This window comes from Zingiber officinale, chromosome 9A, assembly GCF_018446385.1.
Source record: "Zingiber officinale cultivar Zhangliang chromosome 9A, Zo_v1.1, whole genome shotgun sequence".
Taxonomy (NCBI): domain Eukaryota; kingdom Viridiplantae; phylum Streptophyta; class Magnoliopsida; order Zingiberales; family Zingiberaceae; genus Zingiber; species Zingiber officinale.
In genome coordinates this window covers 91,630,830-91,651,448 of record NC_056002.1, presented here as the reverse complement: position 1 = coordinate 91,651,448, position 20,619 = coordinate 91,630,830, and the positions used below count along the sequence as shown (strand labels likewise).

Here is a 20,619-nt window from a genome sequence, read left to right as displayed (position 1 = left end):
GAAAGGGCCACATACATCACTATGTATGAGTCCTAACAAATCAGTTGCTCTCTCGTTGTGCCCACTAAAGGGAGTCTTGGTCATCTTGCCTCGTAGGCATGACTCGCATATCTCATATGATTCAAAATCAAATGAGTCCAGCAAACCATCCTTATGGAGCTGGGATAAGCGCTTGTCATTTATATGCCAGAGGTATGTTTGGTTCATGTCATTTGACTTGAACCTCTTGGTATTTACGTTATAGATAGGGCTCTCTAGATCTAGAATATAGAGTCCGTTTATCAGAGGTGCACTACAATAGAACATATCGTTTAAATAGATGGAACAACATTTGTTCTTCATTATAAACGAAAATCCTTTCTTGTCAAAACAAGAAACAGAAATTATGTTCTTAGTCAAGGCAGGCACATAACAACAATCATCTAATTCTAGTACAAGCCCAGAGGGAAGAGATAGATGATAAGTTCCTACAGCAATAGCAGCAACTCGTGCTCCATTGCCTACTCGTAGGTCTATCTCACCCTTCGTCAATGCCCTGCTATTCCTCAGCGCTTGTACATTAGTACAAATGTGCGAAGCACATCCGGTATCTAATACCCACGATGAAGAAATAGAGAGGTTGACTTCTATAACATTTATACCTGAAGTAGAAATCTTATTTCTCTTCTTCTTAAGATCTTCCAGGTATTCTTTGGAGTTCCTCTTCCAGTGCCTTGCTTGTTCTTGATATAGGTGACAAAGATGTTCAACCATATCGTAAGCGCTCATCAACTCATGTTGCTTCTGAAGCTCAGAGTTCATGGTTGCGAGCATAAGACAAGACACATCTAATGCGTCATCTTGATGCTTCTTGTAAGCATCTCGGTCTGCTCGCGTGGCAGGAGGAGCCTCCGGAATAGGCTGCTCCAGAACGTACAGTTTACGTTCTTGGGTGAGAACTATTCTCAGGTTCCTGTACCAGTCCAGGAAATTTGCTCCGTTGAGCTTGTCCTTCTTAAGGACAGATCGCAGAGAGAAAATGTTCGTATTTGACGTCATGGTTATCTACAACAGAAAATTTGCAGAAATAAATATCATATTCTTTAAAATCATTTAATTAGGCCTTTAATTAAATGATGCTCCCACTGAATTCTATAATTCTTGTGGGACAAGATCCACATCATACTAACCCTTGAGTTAGCTTTGGCTAATACGCCCAAGGCTTAGTATGATCGGTAGGTAACGATTACCAATTACATCTCTATGCAACTCTTGTTTATAAAATCAATATCCGCATTTATATTAAAACTCGAGTTAGCTTTGGCTAATACGCCCGAGAGTTAATATAGATGTGATTTTGATCTATCTTTTCCAACCGTTGGAATAATGCCTATAGTTGACTCGATCCAACCGAGTAACTAGGAATACTCAATCTAATTGAGCTTGTATTCACCCATGCTTTGATAGGCGGGACCAAGATTGTCCCTCTGTACCCTACCAAGATAATATGTATTGCTCTGCTTTGGCAAATTCAACAATACATGTGATCGAGGTAGTGATAGGTATCACAGCACGGTTAGGCATTTAGAGTTGGTTCGATCGAGATCTAATCTAATCGAAAAGGATGCATCTTGTGCACGACTTAGATCTAATCTAATCGCAAGGGTGCATCATGTGCACGACTTAGATCTAATCTAATCGTAAGGCACTAATTAATTAATTACTTATTAAACATGCATCACATACACAAGTAATTAATTAACTTATTTGTGATTTAGTCATGGCCCTACTACGATCTTCTCAAGCCAATGAGAAGACCGATTGGTCAACCTAGGGTCAACAGCTTCTCCAAGATCCTCCCTTTGACCACCTTGTGTTGCTCGTGCCCGCCTCGGAACTCCGTCTCGTGTGGACCCTCCACCGCTCCAATTTGTACATTACAATTTGAAACTCGAGTTACATTCGAGTCTAAATCTAATTTACAACAAGAATATAAGAGAAAGGCACGACATAAAACACGCGCAAACACATAACGGCACGCAGGCCGTATTATGAATTACAACACAATCTAATCATATTGGGTTTTTGGGCCATGACTATCACAAAATTAATATATAATTCAAAATTATATATTTTCATAATTTTCTATAATTTTTACAATTTTTACGAGTAAAATTTCCCGGCGGTCCCGTTTAGCGGTTTCGGGCGCAATCGTGGAACGGATCCCTTGCAGGGCACCCGCGATCTAACCATCGCGAGGGTTCGTTTGCGATCCAACAGCGCCTAAACCCGCTGTCCCAAAACGATTTGGGCCGAGACATTGCTGTTTCGGAAAAATCTTCCCTGCGGGTTCGTTTTTAGCGATTTCGGGTGCGATCGCGGAGCAAATCCCCTTGCGGGGTTAGGGGCAGTACCCCTACCCACGATCTAACCATCGTGAGTTGCTCCTTTGCGATCTAATGGCACCCAAGCCCGCTGTCCCAAACGGATTGAAACGAAGCCGGTTTTGAAAGATCTTTCCGGTGGTCGAAGCCTACAAGTGCTGAGACACTTGTGCTTCGCTTCTATGGAAAAATTACCCATAAAATCATAAAAACTAATTTTACAGAAAATCACAGATGGTTTTATTTTTCATAAAAATAAAATATGAACTCCTTCGTACATACCATGGTGACTTTGTTGGGTTCTTCGGGCCGCGAAAACCGCTTTTCGCGTCGCGGAAACCCCGAATCGCCCAAGCCACGGATCTCGTGCAAGGAAAACCAAACGAAAAATATGAGTACGAGTTTCATAATTTTAGATCTACTCCTAGATCTATATGTTAAGAGTTTACCCTTGAAGCGTGCCCTTCGTTTAGTCCCGCTCGTCCAAGGAAGCGTTGGATCTCGAGAGTGTCAATGTAGACACTCCTCTAGTGATATCCACACGAACAAGGAGTGGTCTTCTACCACTCAAAGATGGAGAAGAGAGCCCCAAGTGTGCTAGCACTTTTCTAGAGCTCTCGGATGGGAACAAAAAGGAGAAAAGAGAGAAATAGAAGAGAGAATCACATACACTCCTTTAGTACCCTCCTTTGTGACCTTCACTTTCCCTTGTGCTCTTGGAAACAACTCAACATCTTCTCCTCACCATGATAGCCACGACCACAGCAACTCAAGAGGAGAGGAGAACCCAAGGAAGAAGAAGGAATAATGACACCACATCAATACCCAAAACAAAAACCTCCACACCATCTAATGTGTGGCCGGCCACACCATAAAGCCCCTCATTAATGTGGCCGGCCACATTAAAACCAATTGGATGTGTAACCTCCAATGAGGTGGCATACCATTATGAGGTGGTGATGTGGCTAATGATGTGGCTAGGTTGGTCATACCAAGTAGGATGAGTCAACCTTCATGATGATGTGGCAAGACATCAAGTCAAACTTGATGTTTCAACTTCCATTTGGTCAAGTCAAACTTGACCAATTCTCTTCCTTGTTGAGTTAAATCCAACCTTTGATTCAAGTCAATTTTAATTTAATGAATCTAATTCATTAATATAAATTGACCCAATGAATCAAATTTAAATTAGACTCATTCAACATTTGAATCTAATTGAGTCTAACTCAATAAGTCTAATTTTGAATCCAATCTTTGGTGCATCATATGAACTTAATCCAATTGGTTCATCATATGAACCTAATCTCCATCCACATGTTCTTTGTGTGTGACCCAATAGGTTCTTGTAACGTTGGCAATGTTTCTAAACTCTTTTAGAAACATAAGCAATGAGCGGCATCTAGCAATACATCATTGCTACCCAAGTTACAAGAAATGTTAAGATCCAACATCACCTTGTGATTACTAATTGTGACTCCTCACAATATGTGACATTGTCCTTCTATCCTAGACATCTAGATTGATCAATATGAGGCATAGACCGTGTCATCCTCTAATCAATCTAAATCTTGAACTCCAAGTAGACTCACTCGATCAAATGAGCTCAACATCTAATGTTGACTCATTTGGGCATGGTCATGCACTTAGTGGTCTCACTCTATCAAGAATATTGATGTCGCTCCCGTCATATGGGAGGGATAGATCCCATCTACATCACTCACATCCCTCTGCATAATTTGTTACATACCCGGTAATCGCCTTTATAGTCCACCCAGTTACGGGTGACGTTTGACGAAACCAAAGTACATAACTCCTTATGTAGGGATCCATGGTGACTTCAGGTCAAAGGACTAATAGTCATACTAATAGCCACATGAGAAAGTATATGACACTCATATAACGATCCATGATACTTTCTCATGGTGGGTCATTCAGTATACATTCTCTAATGCATACCCATGTGTCAGCTTAATATCTCTATATCCATGACTTGTGAGATCAAGTCATCGAGCTGACCTACATGCTAGTCTTATTGTATTAACATTGTCCCTGAATGTTAATATTCGACTAAAAATGATTTAGAGTAGTGTTCCCTATATCATCTCACTATCGATTCAACTAATCGATTGATATAGGTAAGAACCTTCTACTCAAGGACGTTACTATACTTACTTTATCTGACACTAATACAAATAAGCATAATAACCAAAAACCAAATACCTTAATATATATATAAGAATATGATATACATGAGTCCATACAATCATCAAATGATTGGCTCTAAGGCTCTAACTAACATTAACGTGGTTCAGAGATTGCTTGCTCCTACTCTATGGCGTGTCCTTGAGGTGGACGGCCCCTATCCATCGGTGGATTAACCTCCGGCTATCTCAAGTCGCTCCTTGTGGGTGGAGAAACTTCACCACAGCACCAACCAAGACTCTTGAGACTAGTAGACTACTAATTAGGGTTTACCACCACTAATTTCGTCAACCTTAAACCAAACTCCCAAGGCTTGGTTATATAGGCCACGGGTTGGAAACCCCGCCTACCAGGCGACTACCAAAACCATCAATCGACTGCCCTCTTGTGGTAATTCGACTATTACATCCCAACGGCTCGATACCAGTCGACTGCTAAAACTAGCAGTTGACCGCTCCATACTGGTTAAGCGAATAGAAGCATTCTGTTCACTTTCAGTCGACTACCCCAGTTGACTGTACTAGTTGGCTGGTGAAACTAGCAGTCGACTGATATCCGAGTACAATCTCTCAGCACTCGGGCTCTCACCCTTACAACGCATTTGACGCTTCCTTCGTAGCCTCGACCTCTTTCCTTCAAGCATACTTCCTTTGGCTCTCGTCCCTCGAATGCATTCAAGTCCGCGGCTTGTCCCCAATGCCATCCTTCGCGTATGCCTCGAAGTCGCTTCCCTCGACCCTTGTCCTTGCTGCCTTGTCCACGGTCCCTCAGATGTTCCATCCTTCACCAGACCCGAAGTCATCAACCTGAGTCACATGTGTATCATGTAAACCTGTACACTCATATACACATATCAAATACAAGGGTGAACCTAACTTAAACCCTTTGCCCAAATACCAAAATACATGGTCGCACAGATCATCGAGATTGCTCCAACAAATTTTCGGTGTCTCTTTCCTTTTAGTCTTTTATTTATTTTTATACAAGTGTTTGTTTAAGTTACACATTTTTATTTGTTTTTATGCAGGGGCTATTCACCCCCCACCGTCCTCCTCCTCTAGCCGATCGCCAAGGGTCCTAACAAATCGGACACCTTTTATTTGGAAGTCCAAGTGAGTCATGGAGGATCAGACACTTGGCATGAGATGGTTAGTTCAAATTGGTAATGGAGGACCGAACACTTGGCATGAAATGGTAAGTTCAAGTGGGTCACTTGGCACGGGGAGAAAAGTTTAAGTGGGTGAAAGGATTGACCGAACACTTGGTGACGAAGTCCTAGCATGCCAAGGTTGACTAGATACTAGGCATAAGAAAGTCCCAACAGGTCACGGTTGACCGGATGTTAGGCAAGGGAACCCTACACTTGAGTTAAGAAAGTTAGGGTTGGTTGACCCAAGTCCAAATCAATCAATTGATCGATTAGGATAGTACTACAAGCAAAGGTAGCCCAATCGATTAGCTGATCGATTGAGAGCTGCGCCAACCAATCAATGAGTAGTGCTTTTGACGCGAGGAGCTCAATCGATCAGTTGATCAATTGGGAGGAAATTGCAAGATCATAGTGTGCTCTCCAATCGATCAACTGATCGATTAGGCTACTCGATTAGGCTACTCTAATCGATCAGTTGATTGATTGGAGCAGGTTTTCTTACGATGATGCAAGGCAGCCGGAATCGATTGGTCAATCGATTCCGGGGTCTTCTGCCAGAGCATAGAAGACATTTAGATCGATTAGTTGATTGATCTATCTGCCCCAATCGATCAGTAGATCGATTGGGAGATGACTATTGTGCAGGTTGTGAGCTTTGGATGACTAAGATTGCTTGAATATGATGTGACAATCGATTAGGAGTAGGGCCAATCGATTGGGAGCAGGTCCAATCGATTGGGAACCCTAAAAGTACAGAGTATAAAGGTGACAACAAGATTCAAAAGCAACAACTCTTACATGATTCTTCTCCACTACTGTTCGTCATACTTAGATCTTGGAAGACAAGTATTACTACACTTTCTAACTGGTCCAGATGCATTTTCATCAACAAGAGATCAAGCAAAATGAGATTTTCATTTGTATTCTTGTATTTACTTCTTGATTCGAGTTGTATCTTTGTTGGTTAGTTGTACGAGATTTCTCTACCTCCGGATTATTTTGAGAATGAGTGTATTCCATAGTGAAGAGTGTGCTCAATGTGCTCGTGTGTGGATTTTTGGATTAATCACCTCTTCTTGAAGCGGATACCAAGTAAATCTTTTGTGGTAGCATTGATGGAGTTTGCTTCATGTTTTTCACTATAAATTATCATCGATGAAGCGAGATGAGCTATTTACCCCTAACTCCAGAGTGTCCCAACACTTTTAACTTCTATTTTCAAACACTCCATACTTTAGCTTCTCACTAACTTCAAAATAATCTTTATAAGAATCATTTTTAAATAAGCAAAAGCTCTCCCAAACACTCCCTAAGTCAATCCCTTGTAAAAGATTGACCCTAGTTTCATGGCGGTACTCTAGAAAGTCCGATTAAATAGACTTTCTCTATCACTAAAGGCCCCCTGGTCGTATAATCCAAAGCATTTCCTCTACATGGTGATCAATTCTTTATATGTAGATGTGTTTACCATACACATATTCATCAAACATGAATAAAGAACAACACAATAGAACAAGTCATAACCATATTATTGAATAAGACAATAAGCAATTTATGATTCATGCATCAATATCATATCATAATTACTTTCTACATCTTAGATCAGGAGAATATACTCCATTGAGAAGGGAAACACACCTAAGAGATAAAGAAATAACAATTTACAACTCATTACATAAAATAAAGAGAAGAGAAATGTTTATTCATGAATTCTGGTGTTGTTGGATGTATTCTCTTATTCCAAATGTGGATGGATCGTTAATAGCTATTGTAGGTGGAACTGTCATTATAGAATCTAAATCAGATAAGACAGTCTTATAGCATATGCGGCTGAGTCATATGAGTGAGCGTGGGATGCTAGAGATTCATAAAATAAATTTATTAAAGGGTGTCAAGACGTAAAAACTTGAATTCTGTAAGTATTGTGTTCTTGGAAAAGAAAGTAGAATGTAATTCAAGACTGCCACACAAAAGACAGAAGAAATTTTGAACTATGTTCATATAGATCTTTGGGACCAACTAATGTAGCATCACGTGAAGGACATGTATATTTTGTGAGTTTCATTGACGATTACTCACAGAAAGTCTGAGTATAATTCATGCATCATAAGTCAGAAACTTTCTCAAAGTTCAAGATGTGGAAAACTAAAGTAGAGAAACAAACGAGAAAAAAGATCACAGTCTTAGATCGGATAATGATACCGAGTATAGATTCAAAGTTCTAAGAAGTTTGTGAGCAGCATGGAATCAAGAGACACTTCATGGTTCATAGGATACCATAACAAAATGGTGTAGTGGAAATGATGACCAAAATAATAATCGAGAGATTTCGATATCTCAGGTTAAATGTAGGGCTTGCGAATAACTTCTGGGAAAAGACAGTAAACATGACATGCTTTTTGATCAATCGATCAATGAGGGCAACACTAGATGACAAAGTTTGAGAGGAGATGTAGAAAGGAAATCTAATTGATTACTTTAATCTGAGAGTGTTTTAATGTCCAGTCTATATGCATGTTTTTAGTGAAGGCGGATTAAGGCTAGATGCAAAGTTTAGACAATTATTTTTCTGGATTATTGGAAAGGGGTGAAAAGTTTCAAGTTTTATGATATGAAGGAAAATAAGATGATAATTAATAGAGATGTTGTATTTTATAAAGAACCATGTTACAATGCACTAAGGGGGAAGAGAGATAAATACCAGAAAATAACAATAACAATAAGGATATTGTACAAGTGGAGCTAGAAATCCATGATCTTGGTGAAACTAACTCAAAACACATGGAGCATCAGACTATAGCAACAGAAAGGATCAAACATGCAATCAAACCACCTACTAGGTATGGTTTTGAGGACTTGGCATATTATGTACTTATTACTAGTAGCAAAGATCCTATTATTTTTTTAAAAGGCAATACACAGCTTAGACAAGGATAAGTGGATGAGTGTTATGTCAGAGGAGATAGAGTTATTGCGTAAGAACCAAACATGGAATCTGATGGAGTTTTCTAAAGAAAAGAGGACTATAGGATGTAAGTGGATGTATAAGAAGAAAGAAGCCTTCTCAAAAAAGGAGGAGAATTTCAAGGCTCAACTAGTAACAAAAGGTTATTCACAGAGGAAGAAGATTGACTATGATGAAATATTTTCTCTAGTAGTTAAACATACATCTATCAGAATAGTGTTGGCCTTGGTAGCACATCATGCGTTGTAGTTGGAGTAAATGGATGTGAAGACAATATTTTTTTACGGTGATTCGAAGGAGTAGATTTACATATCACAACCATAAGATTTTAATCAGTTTGAGTAGGAGCACTTAGTTTGTAAATTGAAAAAGTCACTTTAAAGGCTAAAGCAATCTCTAAAACAATGGTACAAGCATTTTGACTTTTGCATAATTCAGAATAAATATATAAAATGTGAGTATGACTGCTGCATTTATGCGAGGAGCTAATGACAATTCACTTACCTTCTTGTTATATGTTGTTTGATGCAAAAAGTATGACTAAGTTAATAAATTGAATAGGTTGCTAAGTAAGGAATTTGGCATGAAAGATTTAGGTGTAGCTAAGAAGATTTTTGGGATGAAGATACAGAGTCTCTAGAAGATTATGGCTATCTCAACGGAGTTATGTTAAGAAGGTATTGGACAAATTCAACATGGGTAATGAAAGTCTGTAAGTCCATCTCTGACACATCATTTCAAATTATCTCTTACACAGCGCCTAAGGACAGATAAAAAGATCCAAGATATGTTAAAGGTTTTATATGTCAGTGCAATTAGTTGTCCGATGTATATCATGACTTGCATAAGATTTGATTTGACACAAGCTGTTAGTAAGGTGAACAAGTTTCTTTCAAATCATGATTAGTGGCATTGACATGTGGTCAAGTGAATTTTCATATACTTGAGGAATACTACAGATTATGACATTGAATTCAGCAGACAACAAGGTCATCCTTCAGTTATAGGATATGTGGATGCATACTATGCAAGAGATATGGATGATAGAAAGTTCAATATAGGATATATGTTCTTTATTGAGTCCACTATTAGTTGGATGTCGAAAAAGCAGATCCAAGAAAGCATTGTGGCTTATAGGGTTGATATGAAAACTGAATGTTTAACAAGATGGAGTTAAATTGTATTGCGATAGCCAGAGTGCTATCTATTTGGTAAAAAAATCATATATATCATGTGAGAATCAAGTACATTGATGTAAGATTTTACAATATCAGAGAGCCGATTTCTTTTGGGAAAATACTATTTAAGAAGGTCCACACTTCTGAAAACGTTGCAGATATGTTAATAAAGTCATTTACTATAGAAAAGTTCAAGCATTGCTTGAACTTGATCAATTTCTCTAGTTACTAGAGGGAGGCAACCCAGACTCAATGTTCTAGGAGGAGTTCTTCTTAGATGCTCATAGTTCTTCAAAGGGGTGGATATTCGTCAAAATAGAGATTATTGGGGATGATTCGTATTTGGCCATCACGGGGCAAGGCCGTGCCATTAGACACGGCAAGGCCATGCCTACTTCTGAGGTATGAGGCATGACCATGTCATGGGTCACAACTTGGCCATGTCCGGATTTAAGGGGAGCGAGCAAGCCTGTGGCACAACTATGTCTAAGGGCACGATATGATTGTGCCCCATTCCTGTGCTGGATGCACTCAGATTTAGATTTTTTTTATTTATTGGATATTTTTAACCAAAATATCATGTGATTCCGTCCGGAAGCTGAGTCGGATAGAAGCCGGTCGCGCTGTCATCGGGGTTGGCAGAAAGTCACTACGATGCCTAGTCGATCTGGCATGTGCCGAAAAAGCTTACACGAGTGGATGCCGAGGGGTGATGACGAAGCAAGGGTCCTGCGCACACTCGGATGAGCCCACGAGTTGTAAGAGACCAGAAACTAGGGAAAAAGTCCCCGGGTTAGGCCCTCCGACGCTCAAGTTAGGTACTTTTTCCCCAGAAGCACAGAGAAAGGATGAAAAGTGAAAGACGAGTACGAAAAGACGAGTGAGCGTACCTGCGTAAGGGACAAAGCTTCCCTTTTTATACTGCAAAGGATGCTTCTGGAGTCTGACGGGTGTCAGGGAATGTCGGATGTCAGACTTTGTCTGGCGGTGAATGACATGAGGTGTCCTCCTATAGGTTTAGGAGGGAATCAGCGGGTGGTGAGCACCAGACTGTTAACATATTTCTGACAGGCAGTGATTATTCTCTGACAGGTTATTTACGATTCTCTGGCTTGCTTGTAGTATAGTGCATGCTTGCCCTAATCTGTTAACCCTGGGGTGGGCTCCTGTGCCTGTCGGCCTCGCTTTGTGGGTGTAGACCTATATTTCCTAATCTGTGTTTGCCGCTTCACAAATCCAGATATGTACACTAGCCCTGTCTTGCTTGTCCTGTCTTGTGAACTCTTGACCTGTCTTATCTTGTATCTTGACCTGTATGCCTTGGTTTGGTTCCACTTATCCTGTGCCCCGACCTGTACGCCTTAGTCCGATTCTGTCTGTCCCAACCTGTATGCCTTAGTCTGATTCCGTCTATCTCGACCTGTACGCCTCCGTCCGATACTGTCTGTCCCAACCTGTACGCCTTAGTCCGATACTGTCTGTCCCGACTTGTACACCTTAATCCATGTATCCTATGTCAGAAATCTCGATCTGTATCCTTAGCTTGCACATCCCGACCTGCACGTTGTGATCCAGGTATCCTGTGCCGCAAGGCTATAAATCCTTACCTGTATCCTTGGTTAGCACATCGCGACCTGTACGCTTTGGTCCTTGTGTTCTGTGCCGTAAGGCTATAAATCCTGACTTGTATCCTTGGTTGACACATCCCGACCTGTACGCTTTGGTCCCTGTGTTCTGTGCCACAAGACTATAAATCCTGATCTGTATCCTTGGTTAGCACATCACGACTTGTACGCTTTGGTCCCTGTGTTCTGTGCCTCAAGGCTATAAATCCTGACCTGTATCCTTGGTTGGCACATTCCGACCTGTACACTTTGGTCCCTGTGTTCTGTGCCGCAATGCTATAAGTCTTGTCCTGTATCCTTGGTTGGTACATCCCGACCTATACGATTTGTCCCTGTGTTCTGTGCCCCAAGGCTATAAATCCTGACCTGTATCCTTGGTTAGCACATCCCGATCTGTACGCTTTGGTCCCTGTGTTTTGTGTCGCAAGGCTATAAATCCTGACCTGTATCATTGGTTGGCACATCCCGATTTGTACGCTTTGGTCCCTGTGTTTTGTGTCGCAAGGCTATAAATCCTGACCTGTATCATTGGTTGGCACATCGCGACCTGTATGCTTTGGTCCCTGCGTTCTGTGCCGCAAGGCTATAAATCCTGATCTATATCCTTGCCTCTGAGTTCCTACTCGACACATAGGTCTAACCTCGGAATGCCACCTGTGCTCGGCTCAGACCATCTTGTGCTCGAGCCCTTTGAACTCTACATAGACCGGACTTTTGACCTCCATGTAGGCCAAACTTTTGATCACCACGTAGGCCTGACTTCTGACCGCCACGTGGGCTTGACTTCTTACCACCGCGTAAGCTTGACTTTTGACCATCCCATGGACTTGACTTCCGACCACGTCATCTTTCTGACCCCACGATCATGCACCGTATTATCATGTATAACTTAGACAGTATATATAGGATCATTATAACTTAAACCTAATTCAAATATAAAGTTTTTGGTCATTTATGAACTACGCACATCATCCTAATTTAAATAGGATCATTGTTTTGGTCGTCTCTCCTCTCTCGATTTTTCTTCCTTTTTAATTTCTTGTTCAACCATTCTTCGCTATTATTACGATGCGATCTTAACCTATATGATTATTTTATATATTATATCAGTTTCTTTCAAGAAAAAAAAAACTTGTATGGGAATATATTTTTTAGTGTTTTTTTATGTTAAATCTTAATTTTTTTTTCTTTTTTCTATGGTTAATTTATGAGAAAAAAGTCTCAGCGGAATAAAAATTGTAAAATATGAATTTATTAATTGATTATTTGCTTAAAGTAAAATTAAAATTGATGAATGACGTCACTGTAACAGTTGGAGTCCGCCGTAGAACTCCTTCTCGAACGCCTCCATTTCCGCCTGCGGCTTCACCAACCCGATCTCCACGCCGCCCTCCTCTTCCCTGCTCTCCGCCACTGCCATGGCGCTGGTCTTCGCGATCGACGTTATCTCCACCTTGCTCGGCCTCCCCCACCCGAAATCCACGTCGTACACCTTAAACTTCGGCGACCCGGCGACGCTCAGCGGTTGCTCGGCCACCAGTGCCTGGTACCTCTTCGGCAACTCCTCTGTAAATGCCTTAAAAGGTCCTTCTTTGAACGCCTCGATGGATTTTCCGATTTCTCTCGCGGCCGTCGCCACCCCGTCTTTGCCTGTGAGGTCGCCGATCTCCGACTCCACGAGGCAACCGCTGAGACAGTTGCCGAAGTATGCCGCCGGGACCGGGGGTTTCAGCCTTCCCCTGCAGTCGGCGACGAAACCCATGAAAGCATGCTTGCCCTTGTCGTTTTTTGGCCGCCGTGTTTTGACGTGGCAAACCCACGCGTAGGCGTAGGCGACCACCACGGTGGAGCAGTGGAATGAGGCGCCGGCCGCGCCTCCCGTCGCCAACTCCTTCAATTTGTCGATGTGTTTCTTTGCGATCGTGAAGGATTCGAGGACGGCGTCAGGCGACGTGGTTTGGTGCAGCATGGTCTCGATCGTTTGATCGGTCGAAATCCCCTTGTAGAAGAAGGTGTAGAGATCGTCGGGATCGGAAATGAAGCTTCTCTCCAGCACCGGCGGAGCCACCTGTGCTGCCCCTGCGGAAGCGGCTGCCGCCGCCCACGCCGCCACGAACCGCATCGAACTCGACCCATCGCAGGAGGCGTGGTGCACAGAAACGCCGACGGCAAGACCGCGGTCCGGGAAGACCGTAGCCTGCAGTGCCAGCAGCCGCAACCCGTCTCCGCCATCGCGGGGAAGCTCCGGGAGCAGGGGAACCAGCATATTTACGAGGCGGGGGCCGCCGCCGGAGAGCTCGTGGAAATCGCCACCGTGCTCGGCTACAGTGAAAGAAACAGAGTCGCCATCAGCGTAGTGAATGTCGAAGCCATCTTCACGGGTAGGGGAGCGGCTGATCTTGCCAGCGAGGGGGTAGAAGCTACGTAGTGTGACGGCGAGGGAAGCCTTGAGGGAGGGGACGATGGAGTCGACGAAGTGGGAGGTGGAGACGCCGGCGAAGGGGTAGAAGAAGAGGCGTTCGACCGTTCCGGCTTTCAGCCAAATCAAGTCGAGGTAGGTAAGCGGCAAGGTTGACTCCGCCACCGCTCCCGGCGGCGGAGAGACTTGACATCTCTCTATAACTCGGAGCTCCGGCGGTGACATACTGCTGGAGGTGGATCCACGAAGAACTGGCGATGCAACAACCCAATGAATGCACTCTAAAGAAGAAAAGTCGAGACTTTTAGAGCTCGTGGAGGTGGAACGCTTGGCGTTGGAGTCGCCGGCGGCCGGCTGAAATCCCAATCTTTTGTATTTGGATTATTCGAGCGCCTGCTGGAAATCCCAATTATCTTTTCTACAAGTGCTTATCAAATGGAGTTGGAGGAACTATCAAGATATTTATATGGTTTAGTGAGGTGATCAACAATAATAATTTTATATTTGAGTTAATAAAGGTTATAATGGTATTCGACAGCTTTAAAAGTTTATGTTAATTTATAAGTAGGTCGTACGTTTATGAAATATTTGAATACATATATTCATCAATAACGTTAGTTAGTAATAAATAAATTTATATTATCAAGTTTATTAATCAATTAAATAAATTTAAAATATAAAAAATTTTAAACAATTTAATAAATTTGAATTGAGAGTTTGAATAAGCTCATTAAAAAAATCAAATTAAATTTAAACAATTATTTTAATAATTTAATTTATTTTAAGCTCGATTTAGTTTATCAAATAATATTGATAATCAAGTTAGTTTTAGTTAGAGAGTAATACGAGGAAATAGGAAAGAAAATGCGAAAGTAGGAGAAGAAATGGAAGTGAAACCTAAAAAATTGAGTGATGGAATCCCATTCAGAGTGGTCTCTATTATAAACACCTCGTCTTCTCTTTTTCTTCTTTGTCCTCTTCCAATCGCTTCCCATCCATCATCCCCTGCACTTCTCTCTCTTCGCTTCCCTAGAGCGACGCCCACAATCGCATCATCATTTCGATCGACTTCCTCTGAGCCGGCAAGGAAGAGGGAGCGAGATGTCTTCTCCCAGCAAGCGCCGCGAGATGGATCTCATGAAACTGTAGATCGCTAGCGGGAGAAAAAAAAATCCCGACTTTGATCCTAAAATATTCTTTTGTTTTCTTTTTCTTTTTTGATGGAAAAAAACTTTTTTTTTCTTTCCCCGATCCTTGTGTGTAGGATGATAAGTGACTATCAGGTGGAGATGCTGAATGATGGGATACAAGAGTTCTTAGTGGACTTCCATGGCCCGAACGATAGTATATCATCTGCCACTGATAAATTTTTGTTGCTTTTATCCCTTCCCTTTTGCTTGTTTTTCCAAGATGCTGTGCCTGCTACGGATCAGATTGTCTACTACAAACCTAAAGATATCGCCACTTTGCATTATTCGGAGTTCCTAATCCAAGTAATTGGATTTTAGTTGGTCGGAAGTGTTTGTATAAAATAGTTGAGACAAAATTAGAAATTTAGCTTCAGATGATCACATAGCTTTACCTAGTTTCCACTTTGGTTTCTTTTTCTTTTGCTTGGTTTAATAGAGAGGCTTTTCCCATGCCTGATCTTGGATATGCAATAAAGGTATAAGATCCATTGAGCCGACTTCCATATAACATAAATAGTCGGGAGAGAGACTTGTTGATTTTGCTCCTAGTCATCAATTTCTTTGGTTTGTTCGTACTTAGCTGCACATTAAAAATGGCTTATTGTGGTTGCTGAGATTATTTAGTTTGTTCTGCCATAGATATGCATTCAGAATTGCTATATGAAATTTGATTTTGGATTATATACTAAAAGACTATGTTTTTGCTTTCCAGAGCTTGATCATTTCTAATGAAATTTAAAGTTTATGATAATTCAATATTTGTTGATTAGCATGTCTCAGGTTTTCCTCACTCGCAGCAAGATGATACTATTTTATGCTTTATTGTTGTTAATGGCAGGTCTTTATCAGGGAGGAGTGTGGAGAGTTAGAGTGGAACTGCCAGATGCTTATCCTTACAAATCTCCCTCAATTGGCTTTGTTAATAAGATATATCATCCTAATGTTGACGAAATGTAAATCTTTTACTTCTCTACACTATCAGCCCACTATTCTGGACAATGATTTGAACATCAAATTTCTGCACTTAACACTTAATTTTTCCTTGCTAATATCTCAGGTCCGGTTCAGTTTGTTTGGATGTTATCAACCAAACTTGGAGTCCTATGTTTGGTATTGAACTTTCCTTGAATATCTTTTTCAATGATCTTTACGGTGGCATATAATTGGATGAAATTCTAAATAAATTTTTGTATTTTCTCTGGCAGATCTTGTCAATGTGTTTGAAGTTTTTCTCCCACAACTTCTTCTATATCCAAACCCTTCAGATCCTTTGAATGGGGAGGCTGCAGCACTTATGATGCAGGATAAACCTGCTTATGAACAAAAAGTGAAAGGTGATGGATTAGCTATGCTTAATGTGCTTGTTCTTAGATTTCAAAGCTCATGTGCACGTATTGCCTCTCATATATCGATCTGATTTCTTAGATTTTAGGGCCTTTGTTTTGATAGGCAAGCACATTATTCTTTTTGAAGATTATCAGCGACCAGCTGCATTATTCTTTTTGGTGCATCGCGCGCGTGTGCACGCATGCACGATAGTTCTGACCATGATGTGTTCTGATATTAGATCTGAATGGACAAATAAATCAGCAAGGAAATCCAATATCTATTCAGATTTGATATTTGTTAGATCTGATTTGGTAGTAGCTAAAATGAATGAAAGTTAATCAATTAAGTTGTTTTTTTATTGATCGACATTTTTTGAAATGTTTGAAAGATTGTTTGACTATGAGTATATGCAACAGACGATATTGGGATTTACTTGTCATTTCCTCCCGACTAACATGGTGAAGTCATAGTTTGCTTCAATTGCATATCTTTGAAGTAATTGCAACAATCGCTTGTTCAAATAACAATCGTATGCTGCGAGTGCTTCACTTATCTTGCATTTATATAAATCACAGAGAATAGTAAATAACAATTGCTCATGATTCTTTTTCCTGAAATTTCCATTATGATCTGGCTTTGAGTTTATCTTGCTTATGACTAATATCAACAAGTTATGGTTTTTCTGTCTCGTATTTGTATCACCGTTGGAAACTCTCAGGATTTGTTAAGTTCGAGTTGCTCGACTCTATGTTGGATATCCTACATGGGTGTGGATCCAAGTGTCCACATTTCTAAACCAAAGCGCACACAGAATGTCTAATGACAGCATTTGTATAGGACATGGGAAGGGTGTTCCTATCCCATTCAAGAATCATCATATTTTTATCGTTCCTCTAGTTTTTGCATAACGAATAAATCATGCAAACTCTTCGGCATGTGCACATAGATAGAGGGAGTAGTGCCGATATTTCAAATGACACATTGGATATGACTATTTGTGACTTATTTAGTTTGTTATCCTCTTGTTTTCCAGAATACTGCCAGAAATATGCGAAGCCTGAAGATGTTGGAAATGCTTCAGATGACAAATCGAGCGATGAAGAACTGAGTGAAGATGATGGTGGGTGCGATTCTAGTGATGAACACGTTGTGGGAGAACCTGATCTTTAATAAGGGATTCTATGTTTCCTCTATATTTTTATTTCAACTACTTGCACCAAAAAAAAAAACAAAAATTCAAACTATTTTATGGGATTGCAGTTGTAAACTCGTAGCGTGTGAATGGGATCCCAACAATTGAATGCACAAATTGCCATTTTCTTTATTCTTTCTGTACTGATTGGCTTGGTCCACTTCGATATTATATTATTTTTTAAATTAATTTTTGAAAATAAAATATCAAATATTAAAAAATACTTCGAATATATATATATATATATATATATATATATATATATATATATATATATATATATATATATATATATATATCGCTATGTGAAAATAGACATTAGAATTCGTCACTTTTAATTTTTCTAACATTTTATTTCGTAATATGTATTTGATAAAATAATAAATAATAAAATAAAATTCATATATAAGTGATGAAGTTAATAAATTTGAATTGGTTAAAATTTTTGCTATGACTTGAATCAGTTTATTATTTTTTTCACCAATCCTAAAATCTAATTTCCACCGATAGAAAGCACTTAGCGTTTCTCCTTCCCATTTTCCCTCGATGGTATTGTTGTTTGCGCCCCCCAGATGAGGTCTGCCCTGGTCCGCCCCTGGACCTGGGACAGTGATTGGAAGGATCTTATGGTCTCCACCTGCTTAGCAGGTGGGAATCATTGAATCTCTCAAATCACTGCAGTGGACTAGGGCTTGGTTTGCTAAAAGCGGACCAAAGGATCCCTGCTCCCCCCTCCCTCAACATTCTCGTTTCACATCCCCTTGACAGGCTTCTCTTTTGTGTTTTCCCTCGATGACAGGCTTCTCCTTTGCGTTTTCCTCGACGGTAGCCTTCTCCTTCGCATTCCCTCCCCACCTCCAGACGACAGCCTTCTCCTTCGCGTGTCCCCCCAACGACAACCTTCTCCTTCATGTTTTCTATCGACGATAGGCAGTCTTCTTATTTTTTCCTCGATGCAAAGCCTTCGCATTGAGACGCCTTCACTTCTCCTCTCTGCATGATAGGTTTCTTCCCTCTCCACACCCTTCTTTCCTTTCCTCTCTCTGCTTACCATTAGAGTTCTTTTTCTCTACTTAAATCTTGCTTTATACTATGTTTGATGAGTAGGATATATTTCTATGCTCATTATATATATATATATATATATATTCTAATTTTTGACATTATTTTATAATTTTATAGGGAAATTTTGATGAACTATAACTAAGACTTGAATCAAATTAAATGAACTCAATGCTATGATTGAGAAGAGTTGGTCCAAGATTTGAGAGGTTTATCAAGGAAGAGATTAGATTCACCATCCAAAAGAGATTCACAACTTTAAAGAGTTGGTTCAATTGAAATGGTTCAAGGTTCGATGGGATTAGCTTAATGAAGAGAAATGGATCGGTTCATCTCTTCCTGCCACTAGTTCAAGAAAAGGGGGCTCTTTTATTATTTGGTTCTCTCGGGACGGTCTAGTGGCTAGCGCATGAGGTGTTACCACCATAAGGTCTGGGGTTCGAATCTCGACAAAGTCGAGGTAAATGTCTCCCTTATGTGTTAGTCACTATTCCAAAGGCTAGTAGTCGCCCGTGATTTACCTCCTCCGTGTTGACCATGAGACGGATTGACGGGGGCACCAAGGAAAGGGGGGGCTCTTCTTCCCCTCCGCGTATAGAGAGGTGGAAAAAAAGAAAAAAAGAAAAAGAAAAAAAATGTGGATCTCTTCATCACGCCAAAAACCCCGACGTCACCTCTGCCCTTGCTCGTCCATCCCTCTTCACCACGGCCGACGGCCACCTTCATCACCACCACTGTCGGCCACTTCTTCCTCCTCATCCACCTCACCTTCTTCCTCATGGCAACTCACGGGAGACACCAACACCAGCCAAGGACCTCACGCCATTTCTGCCCAACGCTGCTGATGGTGTTGAATGATGGTGTTGAATGTAGATATTGCGTAATACGGTACATGAAAGAGATAGTCTTGGATGAAGATCCATAATTTGAGAGGAAGGTGAATTTTTTCTTTATGAAATATTGAGTCATTTTACATTGACTCTCAAACTTCTATTAATTTTTCAGTTTGAAGCATAAAAAAATAAACAGTATTATAATAAATCTCAGTATGATGAAGTTAGAAGTTAATGGGGCAAATTCGTCTACTTCTATATGAGTGCTTAAGTGTAAACTGTTATATAAATTTTAGATTGTATTTAGATATTTATAGATACACAAGACTTTGAGTTATGATTAAACATGTCTTTTATGAATACACTTTTGAGTTATATTTGATAAAAATTTGTGATATATTTGTTCAATTTTGACAGTGAAAATATTGTGTTATAGTAAAATATTATGATATACACTCTTGGCAATTACAATTGTATTATAGTAAAATATGGTCAATTACTTCAATATTATGAATAAATGATGAAGTAATACAACACAAAAACTTTGATAAATTTAAATAGTGACACAGTTAAAAAAATTATTTACTTCGACACTAATCAAATTTGTGAAGTCGTTCATATAAATTACTTCGGTAAATTAATTTTTTTGTTGTAGTAGAATATGCTCTTTTACTTCTATACTACAATGAAGTAATACAATAAAAAAAATACTTCGATCTAGCTAAATTATGCAGAAGTAAAATTTAACATTTATTGCACCAAAATATAAAAATTATGAAATCGTATACATATTTTACTTCATCAATCAATATAACCTATGAAGTAATATAGTATCAACTACGGTACTTTTACTTATCTTGATGAAGTAATAAAATTTTTTATTTCGAAAATGGTTTGATTATGAACCGATATTGGACCGGTGATAGATCGATAATTGTGTGACGAAGTAATAAATTGACCCTTTTACTTTATATACATATACAGATTTGATATGCTAAGCCACGCTTTGTGCGTGACCGTGAGCGATGCGCAAACGTGGCGTTGTCATCTCGATTTCTTTGCAAAAAAATATTCCTTTTATTCTCTCTCCTTTCCGCCTTCTATTCAAATC

The 20,619-nt window shown here is 40.1% G+C and overlaps 2 protein-coding genes across 2 annotated transcripts; one reads left to right on the top strand and one right to left on the bottom strand.

Annotated features, from left to right (window-relative positions):
• Positions 1–12,757: 12,757 nt before the first annotated feature.
• Positions 12,758–14,329, bottom strand: LOC122021525 (phenolic glucoside malonyltransferase 1-like). The gene has a single exon (XM_042579648.1). It carries the CDS (start codon positions 14,125–14,127, stop codon positions 12,784–12,786), a length of 1,344 nt encoding a protein of 447 aa, XP_042435582.1. The 5' UTR covers positions 14,128–14,329; the 3' UTR covers positions 12,758–12,783.
• Positions 14,330–14,827: 498 nt separating this feature from the next.
• On the top strand, positions 14,828–17,745 carry LOC122020932 (ubiquitin-conjugating enzyme E2 4-like). Its single transcript, XM_042578985.1, has 6 exons — positions 14,828–15,047; positions 15,167–15,246; positions 15,931–16,045; positions 16,150–16,202; positions 16,298–16,426; positions 17,455–17,745. Exons 1-6 carry the CDS (start codon positions 15,004–15,006, stop codon positions 17,589–17,591), a joined length of 558 nt encoding a protein of 185 aa, XP_042434919.1. The 5' UTR covers positions 14,828–15,003; the 3' UTR covers positions 17,592–17,745.
• The last annotated feature ends 2,874 nt before the right edge of the window (positions 17,746–20,619 follow it).